This window comes from Pseudorca crassidens, chromosome 16, assembly GCF_039906515.1.
Source record: "Pseudorca crassidens isolate mPseCra1 chromosome 16, mPseCra1.hap1, whole genome shotgun sequence".
Lineage (NCBI taxonomy): Eukaryota > Metazoa > Chordata > Mammalia > Artiodactyla > Delphinidae > Pseudorca > Pseudorca crassidens.
This window is the reverse complement of record NC_090311.1, coordinates 26,737,038-26,751,367: the sequence shown is the minus strand read 5'-3', so window position 1 is coordinate 26,751,367 and position 14,330 is coordinate 26,737,038. Positions and strand designations below refer to the sequence as shown.

The 14,330-nt window shown below is 58.3% G+C and overlaps 2 protein-coding genes across 5 annotated transcripts; both read right to left on the bottom strand.

Moving 5' to 3' along the window:
• Window positions 1-712: 712 nt before the first annotated feature.
• On the bottom strand, window positions 713-6,413 carry FGF8 (fibroblast growth factor 8). 4 transcript variants are annotated; one of them, XM_067708874.1, is made up of 6 exons: window positions 6,280-6,413; window positions 6,149-6,185; window positions 5,535-5,621; window positions 5,130-5,310; window positions 1,851-1,957; window positions 713-1,007 (listed from the first exon to the last, which is right to left on the bottom strand). In XM_067708874.1, exons 1-6 carry the CDS (start codon window positions 6,309-6,311, stop codon window positions 717-719), a joined length of 735 nt encoding a protein of 244 aa, XP_067564975.1. In that variant the 5' UTR covers window positions 6,312-6,413; the 3' UTR covers window positions 713-716. The 4 variants fall into 4 exon arrangements, with proteins under 4 accessions (XP_067564975.1, XP_067564976.1, XP_067564977.1 ...); XM_067708875.1 differs by having other exon boundaries at window positions 5,130-5,277; XM_067708876.1 differs by lacking the exon at window positions 5,535-5,621.
• Window positions 6,414-11,693: 5,280 nt separating this feature from the next.
• Window positions 11,694-13,713, bottom strand: NPM3 (nucleophosmin/nucleoplasmin 3). The gene is made up of 6 exons (XM_067709634.1): window positions 13,554-13,713; window positions 13,179-13,264; window positions 12,819-12,938; window positions 12,628-12,721; window positions 12,148-12,269; window positions 11,694-12,052 (listed from the first exon to the last, which is right to left on the bottom strand). Exons 1-5 carry the CDS (start codon window positions 13,669-13,671, stop codon window positions 12,157-12,159), a joined length of 531 nt encoding a protein of 176 aa, XP_067565735.1. The 5' UTR covers window positions 13,672-13,713; the 3' UTR covers window positions 11,694-12,052; window positions 12,148-12,156.
• Window positions 13,714-14,330: the final 617 nt, after the last annotated feature.

Sequence of the window (14,330 nt, the reverse complement as noted above, 5' to 3'; positions counted from 1 at the left end):
GACCAGCTAAGAGCCTCTTCTTGCTCCTTTCCCTGCTTCTGTCCTCCCAAGAAAACCCCTCCAGCAACAATGATAGGGACGGCCAACAGGTGTGGATCCTTAGGTAGAAGGGAGGCTGCAGTCAGAGCTGCTGCCTGATTTGCTGCATCTCTCAGCCGCCTGCCAGCTGGGGCAGCGCGGGGGGAGGGCGCTGACCCCAGGAGGACTCACTCTCCAACACACATTTTTAATACGTCAGTTAAATAAATATTTCAGTCATTTAATAGCAACTAATACCCAACCACCCTCCACTGACACCCGCCCTTGAAAGATCTGACCTAAAGTTCAGGCTCTTTCCTCTCTGCCCCCACCTGGGGGTGCAATGGAGCCCCTGGCGGCCTAGCAGTCTTACCCTGCAGCTGCTGGGGTCTCAGGAGCGCCTCTGCGGGACTAGAAAAAGCCCCCCACCCCCAAGAAACCCCCGCTGGAATCCCAGTCTAGGCCACTCACTTGGCCTTCCTGAGAGTTAAAAAGTCAGACGCCACAGCCAAGTGGAATACAAAAATAGAGCCTCTCTTTTGTTTAAAAAAACAACAAAAAACCCAACAGCAAACAATTATCAACAACTAGGGCCCAGGGCTCCCCCAGCTCCTCCCCAGCCTTCAGTAGCGCAGACCTCATCCTGCACCAGAGGAAACCTCCGGCGCTGGGAGCGGCGGGGAGGGGCCGGGCAGGGCCTATCGGGGCTCGGGGGCCCAAGTCCTCTGGCTGCCGCGCAGACTGCGCGTGAAGGGCGGGTAGTTGAGGAACTCGAAGCGCAGGCTCTGCTCTGTGGTGTGATGGCCGCGGGGCAGTCGCTTCATGAAGTGGACCTCGCGCTGGTGCTGCCGAGTCTTGGAGCCCTTACGGGGCCGACCCTTGCGCGTGAAGGCCATGTACCAGCCCTCGTACTTGGCGTTCTGCAGGGCCGTGTAGTTGTTCTCCAGCACGATCTCCGTGAACACACAATCCTTGCCTTTGCCGTTGCTCTGCAGGTAGGGGGGGCCAGACACGGTGTCACCGGGCTCTGTTCAGAACCCGCCCCCATCAGAGGCAGAGGGGAGGCGGCCCCAGACAGCAGGTGGGCACCCCAGCAGATGGCAGGGTGGGCAGCCCCACCCCCTGCCCGGGCACCCGCTCTCTAATCCCTGACAACTCACAGCCCACCCGGCAACTTCCTGTCCTCCTGGGTAGCAGTGACACATGGCTGTCTACCGAGGGGCTGGGCCCCAACACAGAGAGGCAGAGAGGGGGCCCAGCCCCTGCCTACCCTGGCCTCCTGCCCACCAGTCTGGCCCAAGCTGCTAGCACCCGTTTCCCCACCTGCCCCCCTCAGCCCCTCAGGATGCCGGCCTGCAGCCCCAGGGCTGCCACCCTATGGGGGAAGGAAGGCCGGTGAGGAGATGCTGAGCCCCAAGCCCCAGAAGCCCAGGAAGCGGGGAGCTCGAGGCTGTAGAGGAGCCGTGACTAATGGGGCCATTTCAGAGCTCCGCCGAGGGGCTGGGCCTGCGGCTTACTGAACATTCCAAATGCTGGTACCATGTAATTGGACATAATAGCAAAGCAATTTGGCGATTTGTTAAAAAGATATATGGAATTTACCAACCACCCCCCCCCCCGCCCCTTCCCTAGCCTGCCTTCTTCCTCCTTTGCTTTTATAGCTTTTCATCTCTCAGCTTCCTCCTCCCTCACCTCCCCCACCATCCAATCATTAGGTAAGCCCAAGGTGGCCCTCTGTCTCTGCCCACCTTGTTGGGATCCTGGAGGAGCTCGGCCAGCCCAGCCTGCTCCCCAGGCCCCAGCCGCCCCCTCCCTTCCTTCTAAGACCTCACCTTGGCAATCAGCTTCCCCTTCTTGTTCATGCAGATGTAGAGGCCTGTCTCAGCTCCTCGGACTCGAACCCGGCTCCCAAAGGTGTCCGTCTCCACAATGAGCTTTGCTGTCAGGGAATGTGGGGGGAGAGTGGTTATGAGCAGCTCCCTGACCCCCAGTTCTCCATGTCCCCATCCCACCTGGCCCTTCCCAGAAGCAACTGCTCCAAGAGCCAGGTACCCAAGGCGTGGGCTCCAGCCACTAACATGCTGTGCAACCCTGGGAAAGTCAAGTCTCCTTTCTGGGCTTCAGACCGTCCCCTTACCTGGGTTTACAGAAGGGGGGTGAATGAGATCATGGCATATGAACTGATTTCTGCAGAGGGGTCTTGGAGCCATCAAACTGAAAAGACCCTCTTTTAAAACCAGACTAATAACTTTTATGTCGAGGCTTCAAGTAAATTTTAATTTGACTAGAATTCTGCTTCTAATCAAAGATCTCTGAGGATTCTTCCAACTCAGAATATTATATGCACATGCCTCACAGATCATTACAAATGTCTGGGGTGCAGTGGTGACCTCCACTCCTGAGGTCAAACATAAAAGCACTCTCTCTTGTTTCTGGTGCCTCGGATTCTAACCCACAGCCTTGGCCACACCACCCTACCCCTGCTCTGCTGAGAAGCTGATAGGGATGAGACAGCTCTCCCTACACCCACAGCCCATGGCCAGCTGCTTTCCCAGAACCAGCTGGGAGGATGCTATCTCTTCCCCACGCTTCCCAGTCACCCCAGTCCCCAGCCCCAGTGTTCAGAAATCAACAACTCAATAATCTTTTCTCTCACCCTCCAGCAGCACTGGGCTTCTCACCCCAGTGACCAAACACTTTCTGTAGGTGAGGAGGAGAGAAAATCAGGTGTGCTTGCCTCTCACTGAGAGCCAGGAGACAGGGAGCTGAATTCTGTGCCTTCTTCCCACTCCCCTCTCCCCTTAGACAGCCAGCTTGCCACAGAAGCCCTGGTCCCTGTCCACTCTCTGCACAACTCCTCCCTTTGAGGCTGTCACCAAGAAGGGAGTGGGGACCGACTTAGCTGTTTGGGATGGGACAGAAGGGGCTGGGTCTCCTGCCCTCCCTACTGCAGCCTTTTCTCTCCTTGAGAAAGAAGTTTGGGTACTCCCAGGTCTGCCTCCCAGCCTGTACTGACAAGGTGGCACCTTCTCTGTCCCTGAAACTAATGGGAGGTGATGGGCACAGGTCAGCAAGGCAGCCCTCACAGCCCAGCCTGTGACTACCTGCCCCCCTTCACAGAAGCACAGAGCTGGGACCCAGTAGCCAAGTCCCCAGTCTGGCTCCAAGTCAGCCAGGGAAATGCAGCTGTCACCTCCCCTCCCACCCACCTCCTCTTGGACCCAGCCAGTCTGCTCATCCCTCTCCTGGTCTGCCTTCCAGGGCAAGGGGCAACTATTTTTAAGGGCCAGGAAGGACACCGACTGGAGAAGATGGGAGGGGATTCCATTCTGAAATTCTGGCCAAACAGGGCAGATAGGGATGGAGCCCTCTGTCCCTTCCTGGGGCCCATAAGGAAGCAACTGGGACTTCTCTGCTGTTCTCCCCCAGATTCTTCCTGTCCTGGCTATACACCCTAAGCCTTTGCTCTTGGGCCCTCCAGCTCCTGCTCACCAGGCAGGGACCAGGGAAACTGGGAAGCCTCCTATAATTGTAAGGAGAGAAGTGGGCATCAGACCTCTGATGTCTGAAGAGGAATTCCCCCATGAGCAGCTTAGCCTCTTCTTCCCTCCCCAAAACCCAAGGATGCTGGACCATTTGTTCCAATGGGAGTAAACCCAGGAGGAGCCAGGCATTCATTCCCTTTCCTTGGAAGCTAAGAAGGGCAGCAAGTAGCCAGTTTGGAGGGACAAAGGGACGGTAGGCTGGCCCTGCCAGCCCAGCGGGGGAGCTCGGCCACCAGGCAGGCCACCCCCAGCCCCACCCCACCGCAGAAAGCCCCCACTCTCCTTCCTGGATGGATCTGGGGAGCTGGGGCTGAACTTTACGGCAGCTTTCCCAACTGGGCTTTTGGAAAGCTTAACATTTTCAAACCTATTCTTCCACCCCAGTGACAGATTTATCCCAGGAAAATTATGTCTCCTTCTCCAGCTTTGAAGGGAAGTCAGCTACGTCGATGCAGAAAAAATGCAGCGAGACATACTCGATCCCCCAAACTGGCTCGAGAAGAGGAGAAAGTATTCAGGAAATGTTAAAAAAGGTGAAAGTAAGAAGAGTTTTAATCGCTCTGCCAGACGCGGGGGTCTCTCCAGAGATTCATAGAGAACAATCTTGAACCTCTTTTTTAACATTTACAGACTTGCAACTCCTTTCAAACTCCACATCTGAAAAAAAGCCTCGTTCTTTTTCTGTTTTATATCATTCTTCATTTTTCTTCTTAGCTCTTAAAACGCCTCACCTTTTTATTACATTTTAATAGAGTCTTCCCCTCTCCTTTCATGCTTGTTTAACTTGGTCGTTATTTAAAGGTTTTTAAACTCACAATAATCGCTCTCTAAAAACAACACCAGCAGCCCAGAGGGCTTGCTTTTCTCTTGGTACATCCAGGACTCTGGAAATTGGCCTTGTTTCAAGGAAGGAATATTGAATGCTTTAGAAATCAATCAGTCCTCAGCCTCTCTACCTCGCAGTAGCTCCCTGTACTCACCACCCCACCGGCAGCCAGGAGCCCCACTCTGACTGACCGCCTGGGTTCCTGGACAAGTGCAGAGGGGAGGGCCCTTTTCCTAGCCTAGTCCCCATGTGTAACTGACCCTTCTGATCAAAGTATTTAAAGGTTCACAGCAACACCCCCCCAAGCTGGGAGAGCTGAAGGGATTTCTCTCCCTTCTCTTTCCCACTCTCCTTTTGTGGGCCCTGGCGACATATCCTCTTTCAAGAACTTCCCTTAAACCTGGGCCCCCTCCCCCTGAACCCTCTGCCTCCACCTGCAGTGGGGAGGGGTATGAAAGGGGGAGGTGGAAAGGGAGATTCCTGGATTCATTCATCTGCTGGGCAGGGAAGGGGCACCTGTGGGCCGAGTACTCCCCGAGGTCCCTTCCCCAACCCTCTCTTCTCCAGCTGACCCCCAAGATACTTTTTCGCCTTAACTCCTTCCCTTCTGAGCTGGGGAGTGTGCAGGCCTCTGGCCAGCGCAGATGTGACTGGTAGGTCCAGTCATAGCAGGGCAGCCTGGGGAAGAGGGGCCCGTTCCACAGGCTACCTTTACCCCACTGCAGCGCAGCTCGCCTTACCAAAGGGGTCCCCGTCTTCTGCCATGGCGTTGATGCGCTTGTTGGCCAGGACCTGCACGTGCTTCCCGCTGGTGCGGCTGTAGAGTTGGTAGGTCCGGATGAGACGGCGGCTGAGCTGATCCGTCACCAGGCTCTGCTCCCTCACATGCTGTGTAAAATTAGGTGAGGACTGAACAGTTACCTTTAGGAAATTGAAAAATACACAACACGCCATTATAATGCTACTCTGCCCAGGGGCCCAAGTGGCCCCCATCACCCGGCACCTCCCTCCACTGCCCCAGGCAGCCGGCTGGGGTCCCCCCAACATACCAGCTCAGGCCACCCGCCCCCCACCCCCACCCAGGAAAGTCGGACAGACCAGTCCTAGCATGGATGAGCCCGGGATGGAGAAGGATCTGGACCCACCTGTTGGGAAACACCCTGGGACTCCCGGCCAGCTCGGAACAGGGAAGCGAGCTCCCTGCCCAGCGCAGGCCCCCCTCCCGGGCCTTCCTAGAAGAGCAGGGCGCTTTTAAGTCGGGAGGCAGCGCTGCCCGACCCCTGACATTTATAAAGACAAATTCACGGAGCAAATGTTGAGACCGCAGAGGACCTAGGCACCTGATCCTTCGGCCAGTCCCGCCGCAAGCCTCCCCAGAGAGCCGCGGAGAGGGTCCCTGAGACAGTCACCGTACCTCTGACAACGAACGCCCCCGGGCCCCGAATGCCTCCATCCTCGGCGGCCGGGTGTGGCTGCCCGCAGAGTTCCCCATCCACCCCCACCTGGCTGGGAGGCGTGGGAGACAGAGCTGGACTCCGAGACCTCGGTTCTAGCCTCGCCACTCGCTGGCTGTGTGACCTTAGGCAGGCGCTACCTCTCTGTTCCTTAGTTCCCTCCTCGGGGTAGTTAGGGGTTGCATTTCTAAGGTGCCTTCCAGCCCGCCGCGCGGCCGCAGGGTCGGTCCTCTTGCCCCTGCCCGACCTTGCCCCCCGGCGTCCCCCGCCGGCTCCGGCCCCCGCCTCCGCGCAGCGCGCCTTACCTGGGCTTGGAGGCAGAGAACCAGCAAGTGCAACAGCCTGTGGGAGACAAAAGCGGGCGGGGAGAGAGGGGCGCAGGGTGAGCGGCGGGCGGGCGGGAGCGCGGCCGGGGGCGCGGGGCGGCGGTACTCACAGGCAGCTCAGCGCCGATCGGGGGCTGCCCATGGCGCGCGGCCGGGGAGCACGCACAGCCCCGGCGGGATCACGCCGGTGCGCGGGAGGCCGCGGACAGACGAGCCGAGGGCGGCGGCGGCGGCGGCGGAGGAAGGCTCGAGGGCGGGAGCCCGGGCGATCCCGACGCGGCTCCTTAGGTCCCAGGGAATGTCGAGCTCGCCGCGCCGCGCCGAGTGCCTCTGCGCCGCAGCCGGAGCCGGTGGCCGCTGGCTGCTGAGGAGCCGGAGCGGGAGGGAGGGTAACGGGCCGGCAGGGGGGGGTGGGTAAGTGGGAAGGGAGGGGGAGGGGAGGGGAGGGTGGCGGCGGGGGGCGCCGCACCGGGCGTGAGGGGGGAGCGCGGGGCGGGCGGCCGGAGCCCGCAGCCCCCGGCTGGGAGCGGGGGCCGGGACCCAGCCCGGGGCGGGGGCGGGGCGGGCCGGGGCGGGGCGGCCGGCGGGTATGGGATTGGGGGTCTGGGCGAGGGGAGGGGTCTGGGGACCGTCTGGGGGGGGCGGCCGGTGTGGGCGCCTCCCCCCAACCCCAGCCTGTCCCCTGGCGCGCTCTTGGGGTCCAGGCGGGCGGGGATGGGGGGCACCTCGGGCTTCCCACCCCGTGGAGTCCCGAGACCCTCGGCTGGAGCTTCCTGGACCGCCGGTGAGCCCGAGTGGGAAGGTGCCCGGTCTCCACCGTGGGACCCTGTCCACTTACGCCTCAGGCTATACGGCGGTTCTCTGAGCCGCCTACTGTGTGCTTCGCTTGGGCCCGCCGCCTGCAAGTGGCTGCTAACACTGGAGTGAACTGCTGTGCGCTCCTCTCTGTCAGTGCATGCTTGCGTCGGGGACCCGACACCCACTCCCATCTTTCGGCTGAGTACCCTGCCTTGCCGGTCTCCCCTGTCTCGCTCAGTCTCCAAGAAGGCCCTGAGATGGAGAAACATCTTCTCCTCCCCTTCCTGCCCCCATTATCACCATCACCCCTGCCCCGTACCCCCCCCCGCCCCCATACACACTAGCCTGAAGCTTGAGAGGAACCACAGCCAACTATGGGAGAGCCCAGAGGTCCCTGGTAAGACGCAGAGTCACTGCCACCACCCTCAACCCCCCCACCAAAGAAGCAGGCAGAGGGCGCAAAAATAACTGCTCTCAGCTGCTTTTCCTGGGGAAGGGACTTAGATCCAGGTTGCCCAGCTTTTTCTCTCAGAGTCCCAATATTTGTGCATTGAACATTTACACACCTACTGTGTACTAGACATGAACTGCTGGCTTTGTGTCAACTGTGGGGGAGGGGGAGTATCAAGAAGGTAAGGAGTCGTCTAAGCCTTTCCCAGCCGCTCGTTTCTTCCCTCCAGGGGCTTTGAGAAACCCTGACCCATGGTGCTTCTTTGAGAGCAGCCTGGGTGGGCAGAGGTGCCCTGGGACAGATACTTCTGAGGAGCAGGTGGAGTCACTGATGCTTTGCCCAGCTGCTGGCCTCACCCAAGACCTCCCCTGCCCTACTGCCCCGGCCATGTCCTTGGGGATTGGGCTGGAGGGGTTGGGGTGGTCCCAGGAAGCCGTTAGGCCAGAGGCAGTAGGCAGCACAGCAAAGTTCTGCCTACCTCCCCTTTCTCTGTGGCCTACCTTTCCTACTCCCAGCCATAACGCTAACACTGAGTGAGGTCTAGATGGGAAAACAGAGTCAGAAGACTTGTCCCAAGATCTCATCCCTCCCCAGAGAAGTAGACTTCCTGAGCCCACCTGTTACCCACCTCCAGGAGTCTGTTCCCTCAACTGGTCCTTGCCTGGCAAGGACCATGTCTTACTAGCTCAGAAGCTGCAGCTCATGGCAGAGAGCTGGGCAGGGGTTGTTCTGCAACTAGTATTCGATGAATGAATAATGGGGAAACTGGCTGAGCATTTAGACCTCAGTGCATGTGGGTCCTCTACGGGGAGGCTTGCTTTCACCACCCTCCCAACAGATAATAATCATAAGCACCACCATTTACTGAGCACTTGTATTTGCTAAGGGCTGGGTTTGCACCATCTTCTCTCAACCCCACTGGGAGGTGGGCCCACTGGGGGAAGACAGGTGCCGTGGGCTCCGGTGCCCACAGCCCAGACCAGCACATTTCCTTCATTTGAGCTCCTCTGTCTTAGAGGTTGCCAGCCACTTGTTGGGTGTCTAACTCCCCAGCTGCACTGCTTCAAGCAGGCAAGATGTTCACCATCTTAACCTCATGCCCTGCACATAGTAGGCCCTTGAAAATGTTTATTTGTATGCATTAAACAATGAGTGGAGAGATGGGGAGCAGAGCATGAGAAGGGCCTTCTCCTCACCAGGGACCCAGCCCTCTGAAAATAGTCTGATGAGAACAGCAGGGAGCAGGACCCAGACAGAGGTCAGGGCATCCAGCCCATCCTTAGTGTGCATAGTCCTGGAGTCACAACCTGAGTCACTCTGGGCACCTGTCCTTCCCCAGACTGGGGTGGAGACAGTCCAACCTGTCTCCACCAACCCTGGTTTGGAGCCCCAGAATGTTTTGAAGGAGCTGGGCTGAACCTCAATGATCTTAATCTACCCTCCTCCCTCTCCCCCAGAGGTGAGCAATCCAGGGCCTAAAAGTGTGGAGGTCAGAGTTTGAGTCCTACACCTTAACCTCCATCAAGGGGCCTGCACAAACCAGAATTCCTTTATATTTGGAGAATCTCCCCCAACTGGACCTTCGTCGATTTTGGGGGATTCTTCTCACCTCCCCAAAAGTCCCTGTCTCTAGAAGGAGGGGGGCAGCAATAAGGACACCTCCGCATCAGGCACCGGGTACTGCCAGGGCACACCCCCGTGAGTGACAGATGCAAATATTCCATCGGGGCCCCAGCAGGCCGCTCTCTCCTCCCTTGCTCTCTTACTCACCTCCCGGCCAGCTCGCTCCTTCCTTTATCTTATCAAAGCCCCGTAATTACAATTGCTATTTTGTTTCCTCGAATCTGCAATCAGAGCTCCCTGGCCCTGATGAGGGAGCGCCTGTCAACCTGATCGCTGAGTGACAGCCGGCCACCTTTCCCGGCTGCCTCCACACTCCGCAAACACAAATACACACACACACACACACAAACACACACACACAGTGTCCATCGCCTCCTGCAAGCACAAACACACACCTCTCGCCAACACAAATAGACCCTCTAAACACACACCTTCAGCCTCTTTCCAAGTGCATCGGTCGCCCCCGCAGCACAACCCCAGGCCCCTCAAATCCACACCAACCGGCCGGGGCCGCCTGGATCGCCGCTCGCTCAAACGCGCGCCTCCTGCGCCCGGCGTTCAAAGCGCCGCAGACCCTCCGCCGACCGTTCAAATGTAAATCGCGGAGGCTGTGTTAAGCACTTTAGGCCCGGGTCTGGGAGTCGTCCCACTTCACCCCCCAAATACAGTCCTGCCCCTCCTCCAAGAGTCTGCAGACCCTGGCGTAAGCCTTCATCCCTCAGCTCTCAGGGGCCAAAGTGAATTGGCAACTCTCCTACTGTGCGCTGAGAGGGCAGAAAGGGGGATCGAGGAGAGGCGGGGGCGGGGAAGGAGAAAAAACAATTCCCAGCTCTGTCCGCCGGGCGCCCCGTCGGGCCGGGAAACTCCTGGACGAAGCAGATGTGGATTGGGCCCCCACCGCGGGCAGGAGAGCGCTCGGCGCCGGCCGGGGCCGCGGGAAAGACCCACCAAGAAACCAGCAAAGGCGTACAATGAGAGATCAGCCGCGTCGCGGGGGGTAAATATTTGGGCGGGGCCACGCACAGGGGGTAGATATGTCTGCTGGGGAGGCTTCCCACGAGGGATGACTCTTCGCTGCACTCAGCCAGGCTACTGCGCCTTCAACCATGCACGTGCCAAGGACTTTGGAGGCTATAGACGAGAGGAAGAAGGGAAGGGTTCTAACAGAAGCCCTTCCAATGCGTGAATGAACGAACGAATGAAGTCGGCCTTAGTCGCCCAGACCACTGGCGGGGCACGTAGGACCCTGCACCGCGGCGTACCCCTAAGAGCCCCTAGAGAGGCGGCGCGGGAAGCCGCACGGCCACAGGCGGTTTCAACCTCGCCCACCAGAGGGCGCCAGCTCCACCTTCCCCTCTACCTCCTGACCCCGTGCCGCGGGTAGGTGAATGGTTCCATTCTGGCTGCCCCCTCCACCCCGGTTCCTGGTGGAAGCACTTCAAGAAAGTCCTGGAGAAGAGAAAGGGGCCTGCGACCCTGATCACCGCAACAGAGAGAGGGATCATCTTCCTTTATCCTCAACTTGAGGAAAAAGCCAGGTTAAAAATCAGACCTGTTTGGTCCTCACCACGGGGAGAAGGGAAACTCCCCCAGGGATGTGTTGAGGAGGGAGTGCTTTTCAGTGTTGTGGGAAACACTCTCCAAAGTTTACCACACCTGCCCCAATACCAGCCTCTTCGGGTTATCTAGGGACCCCTCCCACTTGTTCACTCCTTTGCCCAGAGGCCAGTGTGGGAGAGAGTGGAGGGAGTGGGCCGGGTCCCACCAGGCACTGTTCTCTGTCCCTCCTCAGCATGTCTGGCCCCAGGCTGTCTCATGAGGTAACCCTTTGTTTGTTTGTTTGTTTATGGGGCACGGAGACCACCCCTCCCACCACCCCCCAACCGACACAGCTGCTGAACTGCTGACCTCAGACTTGGTCATATACACACTCATGCTCACACCAGGTACATCCCTTTCTCTTCCTGGCACAGCAGCAGCCAAGCCCTAGAACCACCTTATTTCAGGCACCAGAGACCGCCCCCCCCACACACACACAGACCAGGCAGAGGGCTGGAGGGCAGGAACCCCTTAGCCCAGGAGGCTGAATCCCAGGGGCTCCTCTCTACCCCCATATGCCAGGCCACCCAGGTTCTGGTTTCCCTGTCACCCAATCTGGCCAGCCCCCTCCATCTGGCCCCTGGAATCAGGTTTCTAAGGGCCCAGGCTGGCTCAGAGATGGCCTGCATGCCTGCAAGGAGGAGCAAAGACTGGCCTCTACCCTACCCCTCACAGGCCCTCTCAGGGCTTGAGCCCCCTCATGGGGCTAGGGATGCACATTCCTCGTGCTGCTTAAGCCCCCTTATCTGTCCCCCTGCCCATCAGCCTGAGTGCTGACAGAGGCCCAGACCCCTTGTTTTGATGCTGATAACCTCCTGGGATGGCCCTCCCCCACCTTTAAGGACTGGGAACGAGCTTGGTGTTGGGAGGTCCTCTTCTAGGAAGGCATTTGGGGCCCAGGCCTGGGCTAGTCCCAGGGCCCTGGGAAGAGCAGGATCCCACATTTCCTCACCCTCCCCCAGGCCCAGGGCCACCCTTTGTGCTGCCACAGTGCCACCTGGTGGTCCCTAGGGGAATGCCACCCCAGCAGGGAAAGAAGCCACACAAATGAGCTGCAGAAAAAACTCCACACTTTATTTCAACCTTTATCCAAAAATGTAAAAAAATGTTAAAAATGTGTAGTCCTGAGCTTCAGATGCTGACCTCCAACCTCACAGGCAAGTGGGGAGAGAGGGTCAGGATGGAAGTTCAGAGTTCCTCCCACTCCTGAAGAAAAGGGAAGCTCTGGATGTGGTACAGGATTAGAACACCAGGGCACTATGGAGAATGGGACCCCCTCTCTCCTAGCACCAGACCAAACCCCACCCACCCCACCCCACCACTACCCATCCTCTTCAATGGAAAAGACACAAAATTCTTGAAACTTGTACAGGAACCTGGTGCATGGTGCATGTGGCAGGCAGCTAGCTGACCTGAAGAGAGCAAACAAGGGGTCAGCATCTAGGTCCAAATCTGCTCCTCCTGTCCCCTCCCAGGCCCTGGTGGGCATGCCTCCCACCCAACTCACCAGGGAGGGTTAGAACCTGCCCCCCTGCTTCTTGGCAGGCAGGATGGGGCACAACTCAGCTTCCTCCTCCTCACTGCCCTCTTCTTCGCTCTCTTCCTCAGAAACATCATTGCTTATAGTAACTGGTAGACACACAAGCAGTAAAGGGAGGAAGAGAAGTTAAAGCCATACCCCCTTCATACTACAGGTCATTTATTCATGCCCTGTGGCTCTAAGCTTGTAGGGACCCTGACCTCCCAGAACTTATGGTCTAGGTGGGAAAAACCTCAGATACTAAACTAGATAACAAAGAGCCAAAGGAGTCCACACCACTGGAGCTAAAAAAGCCGAGACAGGTTCCATGAAGAACGGCTTGAGTAGGACAGTAAGTGGAGGGCACAGCATACAGAGTCTGTATAGGAACCGCACTGGGAGATAAGGCTGGGGTGGGGTAGGAGTCCTGATGGACAGTCTACTGGAGGCAAAGGAGAAGACTCTCACCAATCTGGTGCCGCCCAGTGATCCGCACAGGGCCAGAACCTGACTTCAGGCGGAAGGTTACAGGTGGTTGGAGCTGGAAGTCATCCAAACTGAGCTGGGAAGAAGACAAGGATGAAGGTCTGGCCCACCCCATCTTGTGAGAAATCCTGAAGTCCTCAATTCCTATCTCCCAATCCCCCAAGGGAACTCACCATGGGTTGGCAGGACAACTTGAGGTTGGCCACAGGGACTGCGATCTCCTGGTGGTCATGATTCCGGGCCACGACTTCTACCACATTACACTCATCTTTGGCCCCCTCAGTGAGGCAGAGCTGGGAAGGGTACACAGGGCCTCAGAGTCTCCCCAGTGAGGGTGGAGACCACAAACGGAGGCATCTACCCTACGACTTGCCCAGCCTCAGGGGTCCCTGGATCACCTGGCCAGGGGACCCCCATGTGGGGGTTAAGCAGAGGAGGTGACTCCCAGTAAAGCGGGGGAGGGGAAGAGACACGCGGGTAGAGGCCCGCTCAGGTCAACCTATTCCCCGCCACTCCCCTTACCCGCCCCTTACCATGGTCAAAGCCAGCACGTGCTCCGCATCATCCTCTTCCTCTACCTTGAAGGTGAAAGAGCGGGTATGGCCTGAGAGCTCACAGCCTGGAAGAGAGAACAGGGTGAGTGTGCGGGGGCGTTTCTCCGAATCCCGTTCACGTGCAGCCATGGGCTGACCGGCCATTCACACGCCCGCTCCTCAGGAAAACCTGGAGCGCTCGGCCCGGACCCCGCCCAGCACGACTAGGGCAGGGGCCTGGCTACCCCCTTCCGCTCCAACTGCCGCGTGTGAGGCCCCCTCCGCCCCCACCCACGTCCTGCACCCATCTGCTTTCCTGTTCTTCAGCCCTGCCTCTGCCCCCGCACCACCCTCAGCTCCTCCTTTCCTCAATACCGAAGAAAAAACTGTCCATAGTGACCGGGGCAGGGACTCGCAGACCACCGAACCCCCCGGCCCGGGCTCGGCTCTCCTGACTCAGAAAGGCTAAGGCGGCGGCAGCGCCGGCGGCCATGCTGCAAGGGCCGTCTGCGGCTCCGCCCCCGACACGTACAAAGCCGGGGACTCGTTGGGGTTCCGGCCCCGCCTATTAAAGGAGACGCTCGCGAGGCGCCCCCGGTCAGGGGCTCCATCAGCCCAGTCTTGTTCAGGAGCCTCAGACCTGTTGCGTCTGTGAGACCGCAAAGAGAGCAAGTAGCATCACAAAAGCATCAACTTGGGACTAGCGTTAACGTCCTTGCTCACTTCAAGACTTTCTGAGGGCGGTTCCTGCCTCCATTTTCTCTAGTTCTGCACTCTGTCTAGTGTCCCCTCTCCCAATCCAGGGTAAGCTTTCGTTAAAGAAGTATCTGAGAATGGAAACCTTTCCAATTCCCCCAGCAAAGGCGAGATACAGTGCAGCGTTTTTCCTATAAAAGCGAATACGCTCAGATTTGCCTTCCCTTCAAGGGAACCGAGGAGCCTGAAGGAAGACTTTCAGCTCCGGGTACTTTGTATCCCCACCACTCCATCCTCTCCTGGATGTACTCCCTGCTCTTAACAACCCTTCAGCTCACTATCCAGATGGTGGCGTATCTTCACTGAACTTCAGATGCTGGCTGGATGCTGGTGCTTGCTAGCACAGGACGTTAGCTCAAGCGTGGGACTAATTGCTTATCCTGACAGAGGCTGGCT

Bases quoted from the DNA above. Each gene is read 5' to 3' on its own strand.
- FGF8 (XM_067708874.1), bottom strand. From the start codon at position 6,311: ATGGGCAGCCCCCGATCGGCGCTGAGCTGCCT. The intron at 6,186-6,279 runs GTGAGTACCGCC...TGTCTCCCACAG, and splicing joins CGATCGGCGCTGAGCTGCCT to GCTGTTGCACTTGCTGGTTC. The intron at 5,311-5,534 runs GTGGGTCCAGAT...AATTTCCTAAAG, and splicing joins CCCAGGGTGTTTCCCAACAG to GTAACTGTTCAGTCCTCACC.
- NPM3 (XM_067709634.1), bottom strand. From the start codon at position 13,671: ATGGCCGCCGGCGCTGCCGCCGCCTTAGCCTTTCTGAGTCAGGAGAGC. The intron at 13,265-13,553 runs GTATTGAGGAAA...TCTCTCTTCCAG, and splicing joins TATGGACAGTTTTTTCTTCG to GCTGTGAGCTCTCAGGCCAT. The intron at 12,939-13,178 runs GTAAGGGGCGGG...TACCCTTCCCAG, and splicing joins ACGTGCTGGCTTTGACCATG to CTCTGCCTCACTGAGGGGGC.